This window comes from Solanum lycopersicum, chromosome 4 (genome assembly GCF_036512215.1).
Source record: "Solanum lycopersicum chromosome 4, SLM_r2.1".
Lineage (NCBI taxonomy): Eukaryota > Viridiplantae > Streptophyta > Magnoliopsida > Solanales > Solanaceae > Solanum > Solanum lycopersicum.
Genome location: NC_090803.1, coordinates 60,761,425 through 60,782,535, shown reverse-complemented (window position 1 = coordinate 60,782,535; position 21,111 = coordinate 60,761,425). Strand labels below are relative to the sequence as shown.

General features: G+C 30.4%; 2 protein-coding genes across 12 annotated transcripts; both read left to right on the top strand.

Annotated features, from left to right (window-relative positions):
* The first annotated feature begins 1,116 nt into the window (after positions 1 to 1,116).
* 5PT2 (inositol-1,4,5-triphosphate-5-phosphatase) lies at positions 1,117 to 18,922 on the top strand. Of its 10 annotated transcripts, none has more exons than XR_011220387.1 (15): positions 1,119 to 1,255; positions 7,083 to 7,162; positions 7,245 to 7,407; positions 7,618 to 7,683; positions 8,363 to 8,435; positions 8,542 to 8,646; positions 9,145 to 10,009; positions 11,186 to 11,370; positions 12,352 to 12,460; positions 13,086 to 13,228; positions 13,995 to 14,229; positions 15,201 to 15,276; positions 15,976 to 16,037; positions 18,638 to 18,757; positions 18,837 to 18,922. XR_011220387.1 is itself a non-coding variant. In XM_069296330.1 (13 exons), the coding sequence occupies exons 3-13, from the start codon at positions 7,127 to 7,129 to the stop codon at positions 15,222 to 15,224; spliced, it is 1,959 nt and encodes a 652-aa protein (XP_069152431.1). In that variant the 5' UTR covers positions 1,119 to 1,255; positions 3,592 to 3,695; positions 7,083 to 7,126; the 3' UTR covers positions 15,225 to 15,526.
* On the top strand, positions 15,976 to 21,090 carry LOC101264711 (uncharacterized). Of its 2 annotated transcripts, XM_069297301.1 has the most exons (9): positions 15,976 to 16,037; positions 18,638 to 18,757; positions 18,873 to 18,972; positions 19,058 to 19,138; positions 19,252 to 19,301; positions 19,392 to 19,542; positions 19,617 to 19,673; positions 20,378 to 20,499; positions 20,573 to 21,090. In XM_069297301.1, exons 1-9 carry the CDS (start codon positions 16,012 to 16,014, stop codon positions 20,775 to 20,777), a joined length of 912 nt encoding a protein of 303 aa, XP_069153402.1. In that variant the 5' UTR covers positions 15,976 to 16,011; the 3' UTR covers positions 20,778 to 21,090. The 2 variants fall into 2 exon arrangements, with proteins under 2 accessions (XP_069153402.1, XP_069153403.1); XM_069297302.1 differs by lacking the exon at positions 15,976 to 16,037 and having other exon boundaries at positions 18,837 to 18,972.
* The last annotated feature ends 21 nt before the right edge of the window (positions 21,091 to 21,111 follow it).

The window sequence follows — 21,111 nt, the reverse complement described above, 5'->3', positions numbered from 1 at the left end:
TTATAAATTGTAAATCTTTTAATTTTATATATTAACTCAATTCATAATTAGTTATCAAACATTATAGGGGAAAAAAGCTTTAATGTGTATCACGTTAAGAGTCTGTTTGGATAAGCTTAAAAAAGTAGCTTTTAAAAAATATTTTTAAAAGTATTGAAACTTATTTTTAAATAAGTAATTAAGTATTTGATAAAAATGCTGAAGTTAAAAAAAATTGTTGATGTGTTCGGCAATAAGTGCTGATAAACACTTTTTTTAATCAATATGTCTAAAATACCCTTAAAAGTCGTTAACATGATAATAGTTGATTAATTTAATAATAATAATAATAATAATATATAATAAAATAATAATAATAATAATAGTAATAATAAAAATAAAAATATATGAAAAGAATAATAATAATAATAATAATATATAATAATAATAAAGAATAATAATAAAAAAGAATAATAATAATAACAAAATAATAAAATATTAATAACAATTTATAATAATAATAACATATAATAATAATAATAAAATAATAATATAACAATATGAAAATAATAATAATAATAATAAATAATAATAATAATAATAATAATATAATATATAATAAAATAAATAATAATAATAATAAAAATAAAAAATAAAATAAATAATATATAATAATAATAATAAAGAGTAATAATAATAAAATAATAAAATATTAATAATACTAATACTACTACTACTAATAATAATAAAAATAAGGCCAAAAATATAAAATATTTGATCAACTTAAAAGGGCTTTTACGTTAAAAAAAACACTCTATTCCATTTTTTATTTTTTAGCTTAAAATAATATTTTTCTTAACTTAAAATAAGTCATTCAAAAATTGTTAACATTTAAATAAATCTAAAATCAATTTTTAAATTAATTTAACTATTTTGTAAACTAATTCAAACAGGCTCTAAGTTCCACTTGTGAATTTTGAAACTTTCCATTATTTTTCAATTACAAAAAAAAAAGTGTTTGCTTACGCTGAAAATTAGGGGGACGCGTGGCTTGATTATGTTCGATGATGTGATGTATAAAAAGTTTGTCTTTTTTTTTTGTCTTTTCAAAAGGAAACTTCCCCTATATCACTAGTAGTATTTAATATTTTCATCTCACATACAAAATAACTTATTTCAGCCACTCATAAAGCTTAAAGCCCACAATCAGAGAAGCCATTGAAGAAACAAAGGAAGAGACACAGAGAAAATCCAAAACACTCTGAAAAAAAAAAAGGTATGTCCTGTCTTCATCTACAAAGTAAAAAGAAAAAAAAAATTGGATCATACAATTTTTTTTTAAAAAAAATATTTTATTCTTGAGTTTGCTACTTAATTATAATTGTGATTGTTTTAAAGTTGATTATTCATTCTTTTACTAATTAAATAGTAGAGCTTTTGAGTAATTGTTCTTTGATAGTACTAATTACGTAATTATTCTTGCAATTCTTTTTACTTTAGATGAATTATCAGCTTTATGGTATATACTCTTTTTTGGAAATTTTTTTTATATTCGAACTAATTTAGATTCACTCGATATAAGATTTTAAAAAAAGAGAAACGCTTCTTATTTAAGAAAAAAAATATTCTACCACATCTGTTTGATGGTATTATTTCTGGGTACACTTTGAATAATCTCATATTCTTTTTTTATTTTCTTTTGTCTAACTACATTTGCTAGAAAATGTTTTTTAAAAAATTCAACAAAAAGACTATTTTGGTAAAAGTGAGGCACTTCTTTTCTATAAAAAAGATCAAAAAAAAAAAATAAACACCATAAACTACAAAGTTGTCTCTTTTTCTATTTTCATCTATTTTTTGTTAATCTTTTAGTGGTAGTATATTCTGATTTTATTTAGAAAAAGTGGGCCTAGATTTTTTTTATCGATAATAAATTTGTACTTGACATTGATTCGCTAATAAAATTTGTAAAATGCTCACCACTAATTACTAGGACCCCTCTTAATCAATATTTTAACAAATATAATATTTTTTCAATTTTAATTAGTTCTTCAATTTTTTTCCTATATAATATTTTTTTAAAAAATAACCCGGGGTGAAGAAAGGGTAAATACAAAGGGATTACAAAGTAGAGAACCTTTTCTTTTTACAATTTAATCAAAAAAGAAGAAGAAGGTATTTTTCACCAATTTACCTTTTTAAATTTTTTCTAATAACTGTATGTAGTTTACGTATCTTATTCATCATTTCCAAATTAACAACGAAGAAATATTTTTCAATACTTTATAATATTTGTACTTTTAAAATAATATTTTAAAAAATTAACTTATTCAATTTAATTAATAAATATTTTACAATAAACCTTTTAAACAATATGAAACGGAGGAGACGAGTATCTCACAGTTTACAATAACTCTAAATCAGAAATAAGGAGATGTGGACTTGAAGGAACATTTTAGTTTTTATTAATTATAAATTTTTATTTTAGTTTGTGTGTCGAAATTCATATTTCCATCATAAAATTAAATATAAAATTTAAAATTTAAAAGTTGCATAAAAATCTGATTCATGACTTAAAATATCTACCAGGCTATAAAAAAATTCTTGATAAAAAGAAATTATTTATTTAACTTTTAAAATTTTAACTATACCAAAATTTGGACGAAATAAATAGCAACGTGATCAATTCTTTTTTACCTCAAAGTCGCAAAAGACGGCAGCTAGTCTCAAAAGTTATAAAATATCCCTATCATTCGTCTTTTGGTTTAAAATTGACCATCTATTTAACTGTTTTATATTTAAACTATTTAAATATTTTTTTAAATATTTGACACTCAATTATTGTTATAATTTAACTTATTAGTATAATTTATAAATCAATCCACTATCCACCCATTACAAATTAAACCCACCAAATTAATAAACTCGACATAATATTAATGCAACAACAGAAAAACTATTGCCAATGGAGTGTTTTTAAAAATTTGAGACGAAAATATCTATAGAAGTAAATTATTATACATTCAAGTGTCTAAATAAAAATTATCGATAAATTTAAAAGTCTGACTATGTTAATCTTAATTATTCTTACATCTCAATTATGTGATGTTACTTCATAGGTAACTTTTTTTTCAAAATTATATATTAAAGGTTTTAAAACAAATGATAAATATTTATAAAAAGTATATTTTTAAAAAGTGCATGAATTAGTTCGAGATATATTAATTCTTTACATTTAATCATAAATTTCTAATTCAATCTTGAAAGAAAATTCTATTGAAATTGTCCACATAAATAAATGGTTCAACATAAATTTAATTGGTGCTTTGATTCGGACTCGAATAATTTTGGATGTCATTTTCATGAATCTATAATTTCATCGTGTTTTAGTAGTGTTTATGACCATTTTGATATAATAGTTGGATTATTAATTGGGTGGGGTTTAGTTAGTAATGAGTGGGTAGTGAGTTTGGTTTATAAATGGTATAAATAAACTAAATTATAACCAATAGTTGAGCATTAAAATATTTAAATAGTTTAAATTAAAAATCATTAAATAAGTGGTCAATTTTGAACTCAAAGTGGATGACAAGGGTATTTTGGAGCCAATAGGTGGATGAAAAGGGCATTTTGAAGCCAATAGGTGGATGAAAAGGGCATTTTGGAGCCAATAGGTGGATGAAAAGGACATTTTGGAGCCAATAGGTGGATGAATGGTAATTTTGTACCATTTTCAATACTTTAAAGATATTTTAGGTCCTTTTTCGTGAAAGAAATTATTGGCTAAAAATAAAATAAAATCTCAATATTAGCCACAAAATCTATTTTCAGTCGGTATATATAAATAGTTTATTTAAATTACGCAACAGTGTCATTTTTAAAATTCAAAATCTACCTATCATTATTTTCCATTGTATAAAAAGAAAATGAGAAAATACGAAAAATTTAAGTTCTTTAGTATTTTAATGAGATTTTGTTTCTAATAATTTTTTTCGATGACAGTGTCGGAGCTAGAAACTTTATAAAGAGGGTCCAAATATTAAACAACAAAAACTCTTTTTAAAAAGGAGAAAAAATTATTGCAAGTGAGATTTGAACACGTTAGCATTGACTCATTAAAGATGTTTAAACCCACATTCAAAAATTATGTTTTATTACGCTTTTAACGGACTTTGCGTAGACATTGTTTTATAAGCTCACATTATTTGTCAAAGTTGTAGCATTACATCCATAAAATAGTAGTCGTATTTTATAGTTAGGATGAATGTACCACTACTGAATTTGTTTCTGTCTTTTAGCTAAATTTGGTTTTGCTTTTATGAAAATATTCTTATAATATAAAGTTGTTATTAAGTCTCCCTTTTGAACCATCTATGGCCAGATGGTTTGTGACTTTTTGTCACATAAACCAGAACACACATACATAATAATGAACAATACTTTCTTTAGTAAAATAAATGACAATATTATATCGATAATCTCTTAAATTTCCCATCAAACTTTATTAAAATATTTGAGTTGTTATCTATTTTGATTGACTAAGATGATAAAATGTTTTTATAGACATTTTTCATTATAATCTGTTTTGATTGAACATGATGATAAAGTTTAGCAAAGTTTTTGTTCTCTGTGTTTTCAAGTGTCTTTAATCATATGCATTGATCTTAACAAGTTGTAAATTTTTTAACTTTGTTTCAATTGATGTTAATGTGTATAATTGAAGAAATTGCATATTTTACGCGATTAATTATCGCGTTTACCAACATACATAGAAGCATTTTAAAAATTTGTCTAAAATAATAATTATGTATTTTACAAAAGTAAATAGATGGAAAATTGTGTTTTTATTTATTAAATAAAAAAGTTGGTTAGAGCCTAGCCATAGTCAACAAATCCAATGATGGGAGCTAGGGGGGAAGAATAAATGTATTGTAGGTAAGAATAAATGATATCATATATTTTAATATAATATCAGAATAAGTAGAAGATTTTGAAATTAAATTTTATCGTCATTTAGGAAGATAAAAAGAATTTTTAGATGTTTGATTATAAAAGAAAATAATTCATTTACACATGAGAGAATGTATTAAAAAAGCAAGTGTAAGAAGATCGTTTTAATACACAAACTTGAGAAAGATATCTACAATATTCGGAAGACATCGGATTTTCGTAATTAGGTGATTTTTTTAAAATAATTTTTTATAATAATATTTTTTTGTTCCTAATTACTTGTTCATTTTTTCTGATTTAGTTGTCCCTAATTACTTGTCTATTTTAACAAATTAAAAAAGGACAATCAAAAAATTTCTATTATACCCTCAATTTATTACTTTGAAAAATGTAGAACTTTTTGAAAAGTTTAAGTTTTTAATTCATTCACTTCATAATAAATAGGAGTAAAATGATAACTCACTATATCAATAATTATTTTTAATAGATGTGTATCAATTCAAAAGTGTAAAATAATTAGTAACAAAAAAATACTTTTTAAAACATTTCAACTAACCAAACATCAAAAAATGGAAAAATTATTTTCTAAAAGAAATATATTTTCTCCTAACAAACACACCCAAAGAGAAAAAAATGATAAAAGAACAAAAAGGGATTTTCCATATGCCCTAGTGGGGACTAATCATGTGCACTAGAAGTCAAAGGACCACTTCAATTATTTTGAGTTTACTTAGATTTAAAAAATGATTTGTGATATCGACCTATTTTTTCTTGGATCAATTTTTGTCATACAAAAATATTAGAAAGGGATGGGGATCACCTCCAATACTTTGTTGTCCACTAATATTCAATGCATCACTAAATTTAGAACATATAAATAATTAAAAATCAATCGTTTAATTTAAATAAAATAGCAAAAAAATAATAAAACAAAATAACATGTTTGAGAGTTTTCATCAAAAACCTCATCTTTACTTATTTTTTATTACCCTCCATATTGTTTGTGTAATGCGTTGTCATATTTTGTTGTTGTTATTTATATTTGAACTCTATTTAAGTTAAATTTGACAATATATGATTATTTAGACGGTTAATTTTTTAGTTATTTATGTGTTCTAAATTGTTTAATATTACTGGACACAAAAGATGGTCTTATTTTTATGAGAAAAAAAAGACAATTAACTTCTTGTTATCTATCTTAATACGAAAACACATAATTTGGTTTATCAGTATTGATTTTGCTATCCTATGCATATATTTAACTATTGAGTACAAGTTAAGAACTTTTGTAATATTAAGATGCTATCAAACAAATAAAACAGCTGGTTTTTAATGATCATATTTCATTATTGTTCCCCTAAATAAACAATGCTAGTCTTATGGGCATTTTGCCTTAATTACTGGTACATATCTCTAAATTGAAATTCATTATTTCTAACGATAACTTATTAATCTAAATATTTCCATTTTAGATCATTATTTTTTGTTTATACATTTGAGAAGTGTTTTTTTTCAAATATAGCTTTTGAGACTGATGAAACATTAAACCAACGATTAATGTTCATATAATTTCAATCATATAACTTTTCGATTTGCTCAAAAATAAAATCAGAAAAACCATTTAAAAAAAAATAAAATAACCGACAAAAAATCCAATAAATTTTTAACAAACAAACACTCATCAGTATAGCTGAAACTAGATTGGACCACTTCATTAATGTGACACATATCATATAGTAATAAATATAATATAATAAAATACAAATTTCTACTTTAACCCCACGTCTTACATTTTTTTAATATCACGCTGAACCATTACTGATTAGTAATGACCTTAGAGTTAATTAGAATATTAATCAAATCCCATTACCATGTCACAACCATTTATAGCCATCAGTCTTCGTCATTAAATTAATTAATCTCCTCCACCTTCCTTAATTATCTTAATTGAATATCCCTTTCTCCCTAATCCCACCGCCAAATTTATTATTATTATTTTTTTTAAAAAAAAAATAATCAGATTATACAGCTCAAATACCGTTGCAGTTTCCACGACGCCATAGATAGTGGTCGTTACTCGTTAACCCATTTTCTTCTTCTTCTCTACTGTAAAACTTTTCAACTAATTTTCTTCGTATTTTTGTTCTCCATAGATTTATTTTTTTCTTTGAATTCATTGAAAAAGTGAAAAAAAATTATGAGAGAGAGCTCAAGGCAACAGCATCAAACTCAGGTAATTACGATTTTTTTCTTATTTTTTTTTGTTTTTTTTTTTGGTGCATTTTTTTTCCTTATGTATAGATGAGGAATTGCAGAGAAGTTGGGCTGAAAAATTGTGTTTCGGTTGCACGTGCCTACAGCTTTTTTGGCCGCGAGTGGTGATGCGTAAATGGCTCAATATTAGTGCTAAGGATTCCGATTACAGTGCTGACCCTGACTCTGATGTCGGCTCCGATTCCGGTTCCGATTCCGACCAAGGTTAATTTTCTCGCTTTTATTTGAAATTGTATTGATATTGTGCATCGTTTAATTGAGCTGTGGAAACAACCTATAGCAGAAATGTTATAGCGGGAGTTTAGTGCATCAGTATGATCTTTTTTTTAGAAAAATTGTTATTGTGCTCTATTATGTTCGAATTGGTCTATTTTCAGATTTGCTGATTTTGCTGTTTCGTTTTGTGCTGTGTAGAATTCTGTGACTGGCCGAGGCAGTCGGGGCTGAACGATGCAAAAGACGGGAAAGTTGGAATTGATGGTAATAGAATTGTTTTGTTGCTCAATTTAGTTTGAATTTTAACCAAAAAGTTCATTTTCTTCTTTGGTAGGTTTTTCTGCTGCTCTTTGATATATCTTTGTGTGGTGATTTTGTTACTGCTGCTCAATTGTTTGTTACTTTAAGTTTTACTGTGTTCTAATAATCCACCATCCCAAATGAATGATGGAAAGGGTTATGAGTACAGAGTCCACAAACTCAACACGATGATTTTCGGTGTAGATTGGGACATGGGTTTCTTAAACTTTTAAAAGTAAAATTTCCATGTGCAAGTCTCATTATTTGATAGGTACTAATATGCAAAAAATTGTGAAATAATTTTGTTAAAAGAGTCTCTAGTTGACTTGCAGATACTAAAAGTTTTACATATGGTGGGACAAAGGGAGTATAAGTTAAGAGTCTATAAAGGATCATATAGGGGAAAGTGTTCTATATTTGATATTTAAGGAAAACGTAAAACAGAAGGATACCGGAAACACGTTGTAATGGCTTTGTGAATGTTAACATTTACATGCAAATACTAGGGTTTAGACTCGTTTGAATTGCTTTTTTAGTCATGAATCTGGTTCTTGACATTACCATTATTATCTTACCTAATTACTTCAATCATACTTTCATTACTATGCTTGGTTAAATTGTTGTTTGACCTTTTATGTCTCAGATGCTCTTCCAAAAATAAGAAGGCGAAAATCAGAAACATTTAGGGCACAGTATATTAACGCTAAAGAAATTAGGTATGATCTTTTGCTTTGACTTTTTAATCCAAAAATATTGTTTGCAAGAAGCATGTGGCATTATATTTGTTTAGCCTTAAAGATTACCGAGTTTGGGTGCTTCCAGAGTATGTGTCGGCACATGGAACGTTGCAGGAAGATTTCCTCCAGAAGATCTTGAACTTGATAGCTGGTTGGATGTTAATGAGCCTGCTGACATCTATGTGATTGGGTAAGTATCTCTCTTTGTTTGTGAAGTCCAGATCTGCAAATTATGCAGAAAGAGTGCTGTAGATTGCTCTTCAAACAACATAGGTAGTGCAGAAAATTGCTTGGGCAGAATGACTTTTACTGTGGTAAGTCACCAGTGTCAGTCACATCTTTTTTGTCCGAGGATAAGTTAGTCACTACTCATTCTTAATATCGAAATTTGAGATGCAAGTAAATATTTGGTCTAAAATGTGTCACATTGTTCCTGTATTTTACTAATGATATTACTCTGTAGAAGTTAAATATGTTCATCCTACAACTTAATTCCTCTCCTTCAAATTTGCACTTTTACCTACCGTCAGGTTCATGATTTATCTGAGGATGCATGTTCCATTAGATGGTAAAACTCCAATCTCATGTACACCCATGCATCACACATACATCAGAAGTTAATTTGATGTTTTGGTGTTGTTTATTAAGGCCTCTAAGTTATATTAACTACTCCTACTTATGCCAACAGATTTCAGGAAGTTATACCTTTAAATGCTGGCAACATATTTGGTGCTGAAGATAACCGCCCAATTTCAGTTTGGGAGGACATCATTCGCGAAAGTCTGAATAAAGTCTCACCAGTGAATAAGTTTAAATCCTTTAGTGATCCTCCTTCTCCATCAAGGTTTAGGCCATCCGAAGATGCCCCTGATATAGAAGAAGAAATTGCTTTTGAATCTGACAGTGGCAGTGAGGAGGAAATTGTCCCAATAAATGAAGAGTGCAATGACTTTGTTGAAATCAAGGATGGATGTATCATGGAGGATCATAAGATTGTGAAAAATGATGTAGCTGTTTTGAACAATACTTGGGGTTTGGAGCCAATCAATGAGGAGTTTCAAAAGCAATTTCCTTCTTCAAAAAAGCTAGACAGGCTGAATTGCTTTAGACCAGACGAGGAGGAAGAAGAAACAGGAGAATCAAATTTACAGTTTGCCAAAAAATTGACAAAAACACTTAGTGGGACAGAAAGAATTGGTCTTTGCTGGCCAGAGAAACCATTGGATCTTCTGGGCCAACATGTTTCAGAAAGACCTGGTTCCTTCAAATCAATGAAATCATTGAAAGCTTCTAAATCTTTTAACACTTACAGTTCTTTTAAGTTGACTGTTAATGGTCAGAATAGAACACAATCAGATGCAAATCTGCTTGCAGGACTAGACCTTGAAGCTTTGATTAATAGGAAAAGGAAACCATCTTATGTGAGGATTGTGAGCAAGCAAATGGTTGGAGTTTTTCTTAGCGTATGGGTTCGTAGGGGCCTAAGAAAGCATATACAGAATTTGAATGTATCTACAGTCGGTGTTGGAGTAATGGGCTACATAGGTAACAAGGTTTGTTCTTTAATAACTTTCAGCTTTTTTGTGATTGCTTTTGATAGCTATTTGAACCAAATGACATAATTCAGACTTCATTTTAATAGTTGGAACTTGGAAATGAAGAAATATCCCTATCAGTTTTTATTTTTTATGTTGCACTGCATTTCATAGATTTATCAGTAGACAGAAAAACAGATCTAAATTATCAAAGGATTAGAATATCAGAAGATGCTTAGGATAATCATAACGTCATAGATATTATTGATGGTATTTTCTCATCAAATGTATCTATTAATCCTTGAAGGCTATTAGTAGATACAAATAAAATGATGCCCTAAGTACAATCTGTGCTTAGTTTCTTACATTATTTGTTTCATTTGCACCAAAATGATCTTGGATAGTAGTATATTTAGGTCAAAAAAGTAAATGAGATCCATAATTGGGATCACTCTGTTACATTTCACAAAGTTAACAAACAGATAGGCGCTGGTCATTTGAATCCAGATTTAGATGCTGTCAATAATTTTTTTCTTTAGAAAATGGTAACAAGTTAAAAATTGTCAATTTTCTGTCTATTGACTGGTGATTTATATTCTGGGATTGCAGTGGACTTCCTATAACCTTGTGAGTTAAATAGACATTATTTATCATTAAACTAGGATAAACTTTGCTGACAACTTTGCTTGTCCATCCATAAAGGCAGTTCCCCTTTTAGTATATATAGGTCAAACTTTTCCAGAGGACGAAATAGAAAGTGTGGTCTAACTTTAAGGATGGAAAGAGGAACTTCGACTCTTTATTCAACTTGTGACAAACTTCATTGGACAGTAATCATCTGGAATCTGTGAAAGTTGGTTACTTCCAACTTTGTGATGAATCTTCAGTATTTAGCAGGTTTTCCCTGCCATACTCACCTTCTACATAAATTTTAGATGATTTCGTGTGAACCTTTTGTCATTTGCTTTTATGCTTTTTGATGGCACTGTTAGACGCCTATCTTAATATAGTAGATGCTATTGGAGAACTTCAGAAATTCATTTTCTTAAATCGAAAAATACATGTAATTAATTGCAATTTGTTGCTAACTTTTTTCTTTCTTTTTTCCTCATAACTAATAAAATTTCCAAGTAATTTCCAGCAGGAAGGGGGTGCACAAAATGTACGTTACTCATCTCTTACTCTTTTCTTCAGGGATCAGTATCTGTGAGCATGTCAATATATCAGACTTTCTTTTGCTTTGTCTGTACTCACCTTACATCGGGTGAGAAGGAGACAGATGTAGTCAAAAGAAACACTGATGTCCATGAAATTCATCGAAGAACACATTTCAATGCATTTTCGTTAATCGGACTTCCTAAGAGCATCCATGATCATGAGTAAGTGTCTTTTCCTATTTAGCAAACATTTCTGTTAAATCTGCAGAATTATAACTTTTCTTTCTTTTTAATCAATCATGGATTTTGCCCCCTCTACCAAGTCTGATTTAGTTAGTGTATATACATGTTTTCCTCTGTTCGTGACTTTCACGGGGGCTATTCTTGGATGGCTTCTCAAGGAAAAAGAATGTCTATGTCAATGTCTCAATTCTCGTATTCTTTATAAATCAAAGTGTCAATTCGGTGGCTGGGTCACGAATAAATAGAGTAGAAGTATGCTAAACATCCCTGTGTTACAGTAGTCCCACTCTCAAGTCAAAAAAGACACTGAAAGCCGTGCACTGAAGAGTTAAGCTTGTAAAGAGGCTTCAATGATCCTGGGTTATTTTGAAGTATCATTGTTTACTGGAGGCAGAGGGAAGGAAAAGATGTGTAATCCTGAAATAATTTTGTTTCCATCTCATGTACTGGCTCTGGTTCAGTGTGGTTCTCTGATGCTATATGGTGCACCTAGTCTTATACTCATTGGTCTAACTCATTCTTCACATTGGAAAATGCATGTACAATTATGCTTCTTTACACCTGGATGCTGACTTACAGCTTCTTCACCAACTAATACGTTGAAAAAGCTTTTAATATACCTTTTGGAACATCATGTGTTAAAGAAACTTTTTCCTCAATCCATGTGTAGCCGGATATTCCGTTGCAATTGTCCTGCAATACTATAAACTCTTTGGTACTGATTATGCTATGTGGCCATGCTTTCATACTTATTTCATATTGTGACTGGAGTCTTTTGATGGTGGTTGAGGTTTTACTCAACTTTTTTTCAGCTAAAACTAAATTGAAATTTCCATATACTGGCCTTTTCTAGTTATCAGAACTAAGACATTCCATATACAATCCTTCTGATGTTATAGACTTTAGGCCCATCTCCTTCTTGAAATGATTCAGATTAATGACAAGATTATACTGTTGCAGGCGAATAATCTGGCTGGGAGATCTTAACTATCGTATAAATTTGCCATATAATAGAACGCGGGAGCTGATAGCAAAAAAGGACTGGTGTAAGTTGATTGAATATGATCAGGTAAGTGTGGATACTCTTAAACACTAATTGCTTACTAACTCACTGATTGCAATTGAATTTTTGATCAGTCAATGTTCCTGGTTGACTTATATGCTGCTCAAACACTTGCAGTCTCAACCTCTTATACTTCATTTAGTGGCTCAGTTTGAGAAGTCGCAAACTGTTGATGTCTTTTGCGTAGATGACTTCATGATTTCTGCAGGAACTGTTCATTTAATTATGTTTACCTTCCATGGCAACTGCATATGATCTTCCAGTCTCCTATTCCACCCCAAAAAGTACATTATCTCATTTTGTGCTTGTGCATCTGGAAAGAAATATGATGTGCAACAGACATCTACTTTAATTCCCGCAACTAGTGACTTAGGATTTGCAATTTGATGGACTACTGTGAATGATAAAAAATAAAGAAAGAACAAGGCCTGTATTATAACATGTTGTGGTTAATTTAATTAGTTATTAGTGTTTACGATCATTTTCAGACATCTTTGATGTAGTAATGTCCATAAAAACACAACTTTGAGCCCAGAGTAGATGGAACTTTTAACGTGTTGAATTGATTTGAAATTAAGAGTATAAGAAATTTTATACTGTGATAATAACATATGTTTTTCTATTTTTGCAGCTCAGCAAAGAGTTCAAGAAAGGTCGTGCATTTGATGGGTGGTCTGAAGGTACTTTAAACTTTCCGCCGACTTACAAGTATGAAGTAAACTCAGAAAAGTATTGTGGAGAGGATCCAAAGGCCGGGAGACGTAATCCAGCATGGTATGTAGCTATTATTATTGTTAGTTATAGAGCTTTAGTGGATGTTCACTCATTAGTCTTTGTTTGTATAGCCCAATATCTTAAAAGTTTGGCTTGATTCTAATCTATGATGCGTACAACAAATCAATATATTTATGCTGCTATTTGGAAACAAACAAAGGAGTAAATTCATCTTATATCTATTATCCCGAGGCTCTAGCATATTCATCCTATACTGTCATCAATATACGTTTTGTGGTATGAAAATACCATGTAGTTGCACTTGCACCATAACTTGCCTAAGTGGAATTCATGGCCTGGCTGCCTTGGCAACATTTTGTCACATGTTTGAAGAATCCAAAGTTTTTGGAGAGGGCAGAATTAGTTCTAAAAGGGTGGGAGGAATATAGTCAAAGGTGAGAACCTTGATATTTAGCTGAAAGTACATGCTAAATTGAAGTTGCATAATGCCAACTGCACTCCCTTGCTTGTGCACAATAAGCATGTCATCTTAATGTCCATCTGTTGTTATCTCTCTAAGTGATGTCCATACTTCAATAATCAGGTTCTCCCATCAGATTGGCAATTCATATGTCATGATCAGTAACTCTAGATTAAGCGAGCTAGTTTGGTTCTTCTTTACTCTTTTTTAACGTCATGCACAGTAAACTCGAGCTAGTTTAATTTTTCTCTACTCTTGTTTAACATGCACACTGACAATTTCAGTTACCAATTCTTTTACAATCAATACTATTTAGATGCAATATTTGAGTTTCTTGTTTCTCAGGTGTGATCGAATCCTATCATTCGGGAAGGGAATAAGGCTGTTGCGTTATGGAAGATCTGAACTTAAGTTTTCAGATCATCGACCTGTCTCTGCCACATATATGGTAGAGGTTGAGGTATTTAGCCCGAGGAAGTTGCAACGGGCCCTCACTTTTACTGATGCGGAAATTGCAAAGGAGGAAATTGTCACAAATATGGGATTAGAGAATGGAATGAGCCGATTCATATCAGACCAGGTTTGTTTTCCAATCATACGTATGAATTTTCAAAAGCATGAATCTTTTTGGTGCATTCATTTCAGACAAATCTCGTCACTGAAGCAGATAGAGGGTCAGTGAACATCATAACCAAGGGAGTCATTTCTATTAGTTTTAGTCTCCTATACAAGTATTTAACTTGCAGTCTTGAGGGTTTGAACTTATATGAGATGACTATCATCCATCTTGGTTGAACAAAAACATTGGAATCTCAGCTGCGCCAATTAATTTAGGATTTAAGGTGTAGTAAATAGATATATGGGAGACAATCTTACCATGCCATTTAAAATTTCCGGAGTTGTCAAATTAGAAAGAGAATATGGTGGAAAGAAAATGCTACAGTCTTGGATGCAATATAATGATCTCAGATAAAACTACATTAGTCCTGGCATTATCAATTTGGTATTTTGATAGTATATTATCTGATGTTATTTCTGGCATAAAGGTTAACAACCCTTATGGTGGTCTAAGTTTTTGTGATATTTGGAAAAGTGTGTTGATGGTAGATATTAAAAAAATGACTGGAATTCCAAAGATAACGGACGTCTCAAAAAATCTTTGCAGTTGTCAAAACCATTTGTCTTCAAAAAAATAATTTCCCTTACTTACTCACATGTTCTAATTTGTCGGAGTTGTCACGTGAATCTTATAAGCCAGCCTTGAGAATCAGTTATATTGGAGAACTGAGATACTAGCTAGTGGTAGATGTAATTGTCTTCCAAGTGAAAGCTATCATAAGTAAAGAACGTCTTTAGACTTTGACTTCGAGTACAAAGAATAAGAAGTTAGCACTACTTACACTAAACGCCATGCAACTATATGCATGTTCAATGGCAATCAAGAATATCAATGTTGTTTGGAATATCAATGTTGACAAGTATATTGCTTTTGATAGTTGCCAGTCCATGGTGAGAGCTAAAAATTTCTAACATTTCTTTTTGTTGAAATAGGGTGAATCTTGTTGGATGCGGTAAACAGTTGAAGAGGCTGAAAGATGGAATTTCCAGGACTCGCGATTTTTCATGAGTAACGGTTCTGCATATATTGTTTTAATTTTTTATTCTTCACTCTTGATCAGGCAGGCTGTATATTGTGTTTAATTAGGTGATGCATGTTTACTGTATATTGTTTGTTGTTCAGACTTGTAAGTGAGTGAGCTCATTTTTGTAGTCTTCCTTCTTAGTCTGGGCTTTTTCCAGCATGAATTTATGAAGCAGTTGTACAGCAATGTCCCCAATATTGTTTAACAATACATATAATAGAATGAGTTTGTTAATGTCCATCTCCCTATTTTTACCTTGTGTCATGAAGAGCTCATCTCATATTTCAATTTTCCTCCATTAAGCTAGGGTTTGCTATGAAAAATGTGTAAACATTATTCTCAAATGCTGCTTACTGTTTTCTATTTTAATTGATTTGAAATATCAATAGACCACAGGCTCCGATGCTCTATTTTTCCGAATATATCTATCCTTTTTTTCGTATAATATATGAGTTCTTTGTATAAGAGGAATGGTATATGAGGCCCTTTTTTCCCTTTGATTTTATTATATTCCGAGCGGGCAGTGTGTACGTGGAGGAAGACAAGCCATGTAAACGAAAGATGAAAATTCGTTGATTCAAATTCAAATTCAAATTTATATTTGCAATCTGTAGACACCTATATTTTCATTTCACTTTTTCTCTCTCTTACATTTGGTTTGATTTTTGCTGATCCAAATGCAGAAATTGAGAGCTTCGGTATTTGGGCTTTATGGAAATATGAATTTCACTAAATCTGCTTTTTCGTAAGTTATTTTAATTTTATCTGGAATATATAATTTATTTTTTACTAATCGATTTTAGAACAATTAGGAAAGTGTATAATAATAGTATTGAATTAGTTATGCTGAAAATATTATCTTTAGTATTCATGGTTTGATTTGGTTTTAGGAAGCATAGTTCCGTGTTTATTATGCTTATTCGTGTATTAATAATATCGTAGTTTTTTAGGGATTAGTTAATAGTTATTCCTACAGAGGATTTGATAGTAGCGTGACTAATATATGTATTATTTTATGTAAAAATTTAAGGAATCCCATAGTGTAATTTAATAATTACATTTTGTCCCGATAAAATTAGTATTTACAAAAAATCCCTTAAATTTGTTGTTTCGTGATACTTTAGACTCTAGTGATACATGGTAAATGATACATGGTAAGTTTAAACTGTTGAGAAAAAAATTGAGAAAAAACGGTACAATTAATGTTGTTACTAAAACAACTTAATTTAAGGTAACAGATCATTAATCACCATAAAATCAGCACGTAATTGGATAACATTCTCCCCTATGTATAAGGTAACATATCATTAAACATTTGGATAATATTCTCCCCTATATATTTTTTAAAGTCCTTTAGGAAATTGTTGTTAAAATTGTCAGCAAACCTTATGAGATGTGTTGATATCTTTTTAATCTTGTACTTCAGTGGCTGCAATTTGAAAATAAAACAACAAATTATAATGATATTGAAATATAAATACTAAATAAAACAACTAATAACTTACTGATACATGGTTTCAGTTTTCAGAAATTCATACTACATGAAAAACATGTGATACATGTCTACTACATGTATCAGTGAATTAACTAAAACATTATAACATGTGATATATATCTAATACATGTATCAGAAACATCGCCTAAACAATATACACATTGATTCTATATGTATCATCAAGTACAGTGGATGAAACATTTATTAAACTTAGTGAATGATACATTATAACAATTTTCAAAACATGTATCAGTTCATCTGCTTGCCTCCAAGAACAAGAAGATTACCAAATTCATCTGCTTTTTGATTGTTCGTTTAATCTTTCCTCTGATTGGAATTTGTTTCTTCGGTAACTGAACTTGGGGGTTTAGGGTTTTTATTTTTGGGAGTTGTTAAGCATGTGGGTTTACGTTGAAGTTGCAATGGCGGAGTAAGTAATCTTTAAGAGAAGGAAGATGATTATGGAAAAAAAAAAGAACTGAAACTTGATGGAGTAAGAACAAAACGGGAGAAGTTAAGAGAAGTTGTTCTGATTTTTGAAATTTCAAAATTTTTGAATTTTGAAATTCAAAATTTCAAAATTGGGTCTTTTATTTAAAATTAATAATTCAAAATCAAAAAACTGATTTAAAAGGTTGAGTGTTTAAATGGAGAAAATTCAAAATCCAAAAACTGATTTAAAAGAACAAAACGGGAGAAGTTAAGAGAAGTTGTTCTGATTTTTGAAATTTCAAAATTTTTGAATTTTGAAATTCAAAATTTCAAAATTGGGTCTTTTATTTAAAATTAATTAAAATTAATAATTCAAAATCAAAAAACTGATTTAAAAGGTTGAGTATTTAAATGGAGAAAATTCAAAATCCAAAAACTGATTTAAAAGGTTGAGTGTTTTAATGGAGAAAAAATAGGCATTAAAATGGATAATTGTGTATTATAGGAGAGAGAATGTAATGTATCTATAAACTTACACTAAAATTAAAAAAAAGGGAATTATGTAATATTTAAAAAAAGAAGGGAAAATTAGAGAATATAAAACTTATAGTTGTGTATTTAAGTTATTTTTCCTTATTTTATTACATTAATCCTAGTATTTGAGTTTTAGATTTATTATTTATGATTTTTTAAACACAAGAAAAGTTATTGAATTCGCTCGAATCGTACCCTTCCCTTGCTTACAAAGCTATTTTGCTTATGAGTTGCAGCATGAGTAAACTTGAATGCCTGAGAATTTCTGATTATACAATAGGATGATGACTAATTTGTTACTGGTTACAGTTGTGTCTTTGGATATTGACTTTTGGCTAGGCAAATCAAGCTGATAATTCCTTCTTTTTTTTGGCATTTGGTGAAGCGAAAATTTATGTGGGAAATTTTCATTTGCCTAATGGTTTTTTTTGAGCAACTTGTTCTTGGAGAACTTAATAAGGATGTATGTCGAAAAGGCTTTTTTTATCTTTTGAGCCATGAAATTTGCTGTTATAGTTGAGGGTTGAGTCAAGTTTAAGAAATAGATAGGTGTATCTAAAGATTAGCAAATAACCTTGATTTGTTTTTGTGATCTAGTTGCATTCCTCCCCTTCTATTGAAAGTAAGTGAAAAGTGGTAATCGAATTTAGTTACGTCATTAGGATAGTATAAGAAAAAAAGGGTGGCCCGCACATGAAGCATCCCGCGTTCACTCAGAGGGGTTGTGATGTAGGCAGCCTACCTTGTTTGTCAGAGGTCAATGGATGATTGCACGGCTCAAACCCGTGACATATAGGTCACAACAAGACAATTTACTGTTGCTCCAAGTCTCGCCTTCAGTTTCAAGGATACGATAAGTTGATCTTTGGCAATAATTGAATTAGGGAACATGCAAAGAGTTTCAAGCCAGAAGATATGCAAGTTCAAATGGAAGGAAAGAATTGCATTGTCACAGGTGCAAATTCTGGCATAGGTTTCGCAACTGCTGAGGGTCTCGCTTCACGGTGCTTATCTTACCTTAAGTTCTTCTTTCTCAGAGAGTTGGCAGTGTGAGATCAATTCAAGAACTATACTTTGTTCCAGGTGTCACTAACAGCTATGTCTTTTGAATGTTTCAAGTGGGGCAACCGTCTACATGGTATGCCGTAATAAAGAGAGGGGAGAGGCTGCTCTTACCAAAATTCACTCAAACACGGGAAATAAAAATGTCTACTTGGAGGTAGTTCTTGCTTCTATTATCTGAATTGGTGTGAGACGATGTTCTAAAGTTTGGTTTATTGGTTACTTCTGTTTCGAATTGGCAGGTCTGTGATATCTCATCAGTCAATGATGTCAAATCCTTCACTTCCAGGTTTTGTTCAAAAGATGTGCCTGTACATGTCCTGGTATTATACCTTTCTCATTTGTGAACATTTTCATTGGACACCATTTAATGATCTTCTTAGATAATTGCATTTCTTCTTGACCAGTTTATTTTTTTTCATATATATATGAAAAGGTTAATAATGCTGGCCTGCTTGAAGCTAATCGTGTCATCACACCAGAAGGGTAGGCAGGCTTATGTTTAATGCTTTCATAAAAACTCTCATATACAACTGGTCAATGGTTAATGATATCCTTTTATAATCTAAAAAACAGATATGAGCTGAGTTTTGCTACAAATGTTCTTGGAACTTACACCTTGACTGAGTTGATGTTACCACTCCTCGAGAAGGCTGCACCTGATGCTCGTGTTATCACAGTTTCCTCTGGTGGAATGTACAAATCTCCATTGACTACTGATTTACAGGTAAAAGAAAATTCTCAATCTCTCAATACCTTGATCTTGCTAGAAAACTTAATATCTGATAAACCATATTGCAGTTTAGTGGTGACACATTTGATGGGGTGGTACAGTATGGTCGGAACAAGAGAGTTCAGGTAAAATAATAATGGTCTTGGAAAAACGCACTTGTAAGAAAATTGTTGTGGAAAGTAATTTTGAATATTCTAGAATTACTTAGTGCACGCATTTGATGTTATTTATGTGATTTTTAGGACATTAATGTGAATGGTGCATAGCCTGTATTCTTACTAAGTGCATGCTTTTAAGTTATCATTGTGGTTAAGTTCATAATGTTAGCGTCAATGCATTTAGTAAGCACGAGTCTAGAAGACTCTATTGGCACCTATAAAAACCTTCCTTGTAATGTTGTTATGCTAGAGTGAAGTGTTTTTAATGATAGACGTGAGCTTGATGACTATCTTTAAAGTGAACCCGTCGATAAAGTAGGGAGTAATCCTTTCTGACTTTTTACAGAGGAACAGCTTTAGAGTTCTTCCATTCATTATGTTTCAGAACCAAGTAAAAAAGCTTACTACTTGGTCATGAGTCTACCAAACATTTGTCCGTCCTTTACATTTTGTATGTGGGCTTCTTCGTATCTGGTGTAGTATCGATAAGCATGATGTACAGACATGTAATGATCCTCCGATCAACAAATGATATCAGGAAAGTTTCGTTCATATATCTTGCTTGTTTGCTCCCCATCTAAACTACAACTCTCTCTACTCTCTAGAACGAAATCATATCATGTTCGTCAAAGCTGCCTTCAACTCAATGGATTGTATATCTTTCATTTCAGATTGCACTGACCGAAAAATGGGCTGAAAAGTACAAGGATAAAGGTGTTGGTTTCTACTCTATGCATCCAGGGTGGGCCGAGACGCCTGGAGTAGCCAAGAGTTTGCCAGATTTTTCTAAATTGTAAGTTAATCGTCTTGATACAAGATCCTTGCTTTAATACAAGTTATGATACATGAAATTTTATGCTTTGTAGGTATGAAGGTAAACTTAGAAGTAGTGAGGAAGGTGCAGATACAGTTATCTCGTTGGCACTACAACCAAAAGAGAAGTTGGTTCCTGGGGCATTTTACTTTGACAGAGCTGAAGCACCAAAACATCTGCCATTAACAGGCACCAAGAACTCTCATTCTGCCATAGACTCCATAGTTGAGAAACTTGGGTCTTTTGCTGGCTTATAAGGAGGATATAGGAAATATTACTTGGATGGATACCTTTTACTTAATAAATAATTACTTTTTATTTATTATTAGTTATAGCAATATTTGGCGATACTTTGATAAATCTGCAACATGTATCAAAAGTGAATTATGTGTACAATGTATAAGTATTATAGTTGTTTTAAAATATATTAGGGCTTGTTTGGTAACACATTATACTAAAAATGTGTGATAAATGTATTATCCATCGATAAAACTTATATTATATGTATTTTATAAATTACTATCTGTAATATGTGATAAGTGGAAAAAAATTATTGTTATAAATAGTAAATATTTTCTCAATATAATATTA

Bases quoted from the DNA above. Each gene is read 5' to 3' on its own strand.
- 5PT2 (XM_069296325.1), top strand. From the start codon at position 7,127: ATGAGAGAGAGCTCAAGGCAACAGCATCAAACTCAG. The intron at 8,436-8,541 runs GTATGATCTTTT...GGGTGCTTCCAG, and splicing joins ATTAACGCTAAAGAAATTAG to AGTATGTGTCGGCACATGGA. The intron at 12,461-13,085 runs GTAAGTGTGGAT...CTATTTTTGCAG, and splicing joins AGTTGATTGAATATGATCAG to CTCAGCAAAGAGTTCAAGAA.
- LOC101264711 (XM_069297301.1), top strand. From the start codon at position 16,012: ATGAATTTCACTAAATCTGCTTTTTC. The intron at 18,758-18,872 runs GTGCTTATCTTA...GAATGTTTCAAG, and splicing joins GCTGAGGGTCTCGCTTCACG to TGGGGCAACCGTCTACATGG. The intron at 19,543-19,616 runs GTAAAAGAAAAT...ACCATATTGCAG, and splicing joins CATTGACTACTGATTTACAG to TTTAGTGGTGACACATTTGA.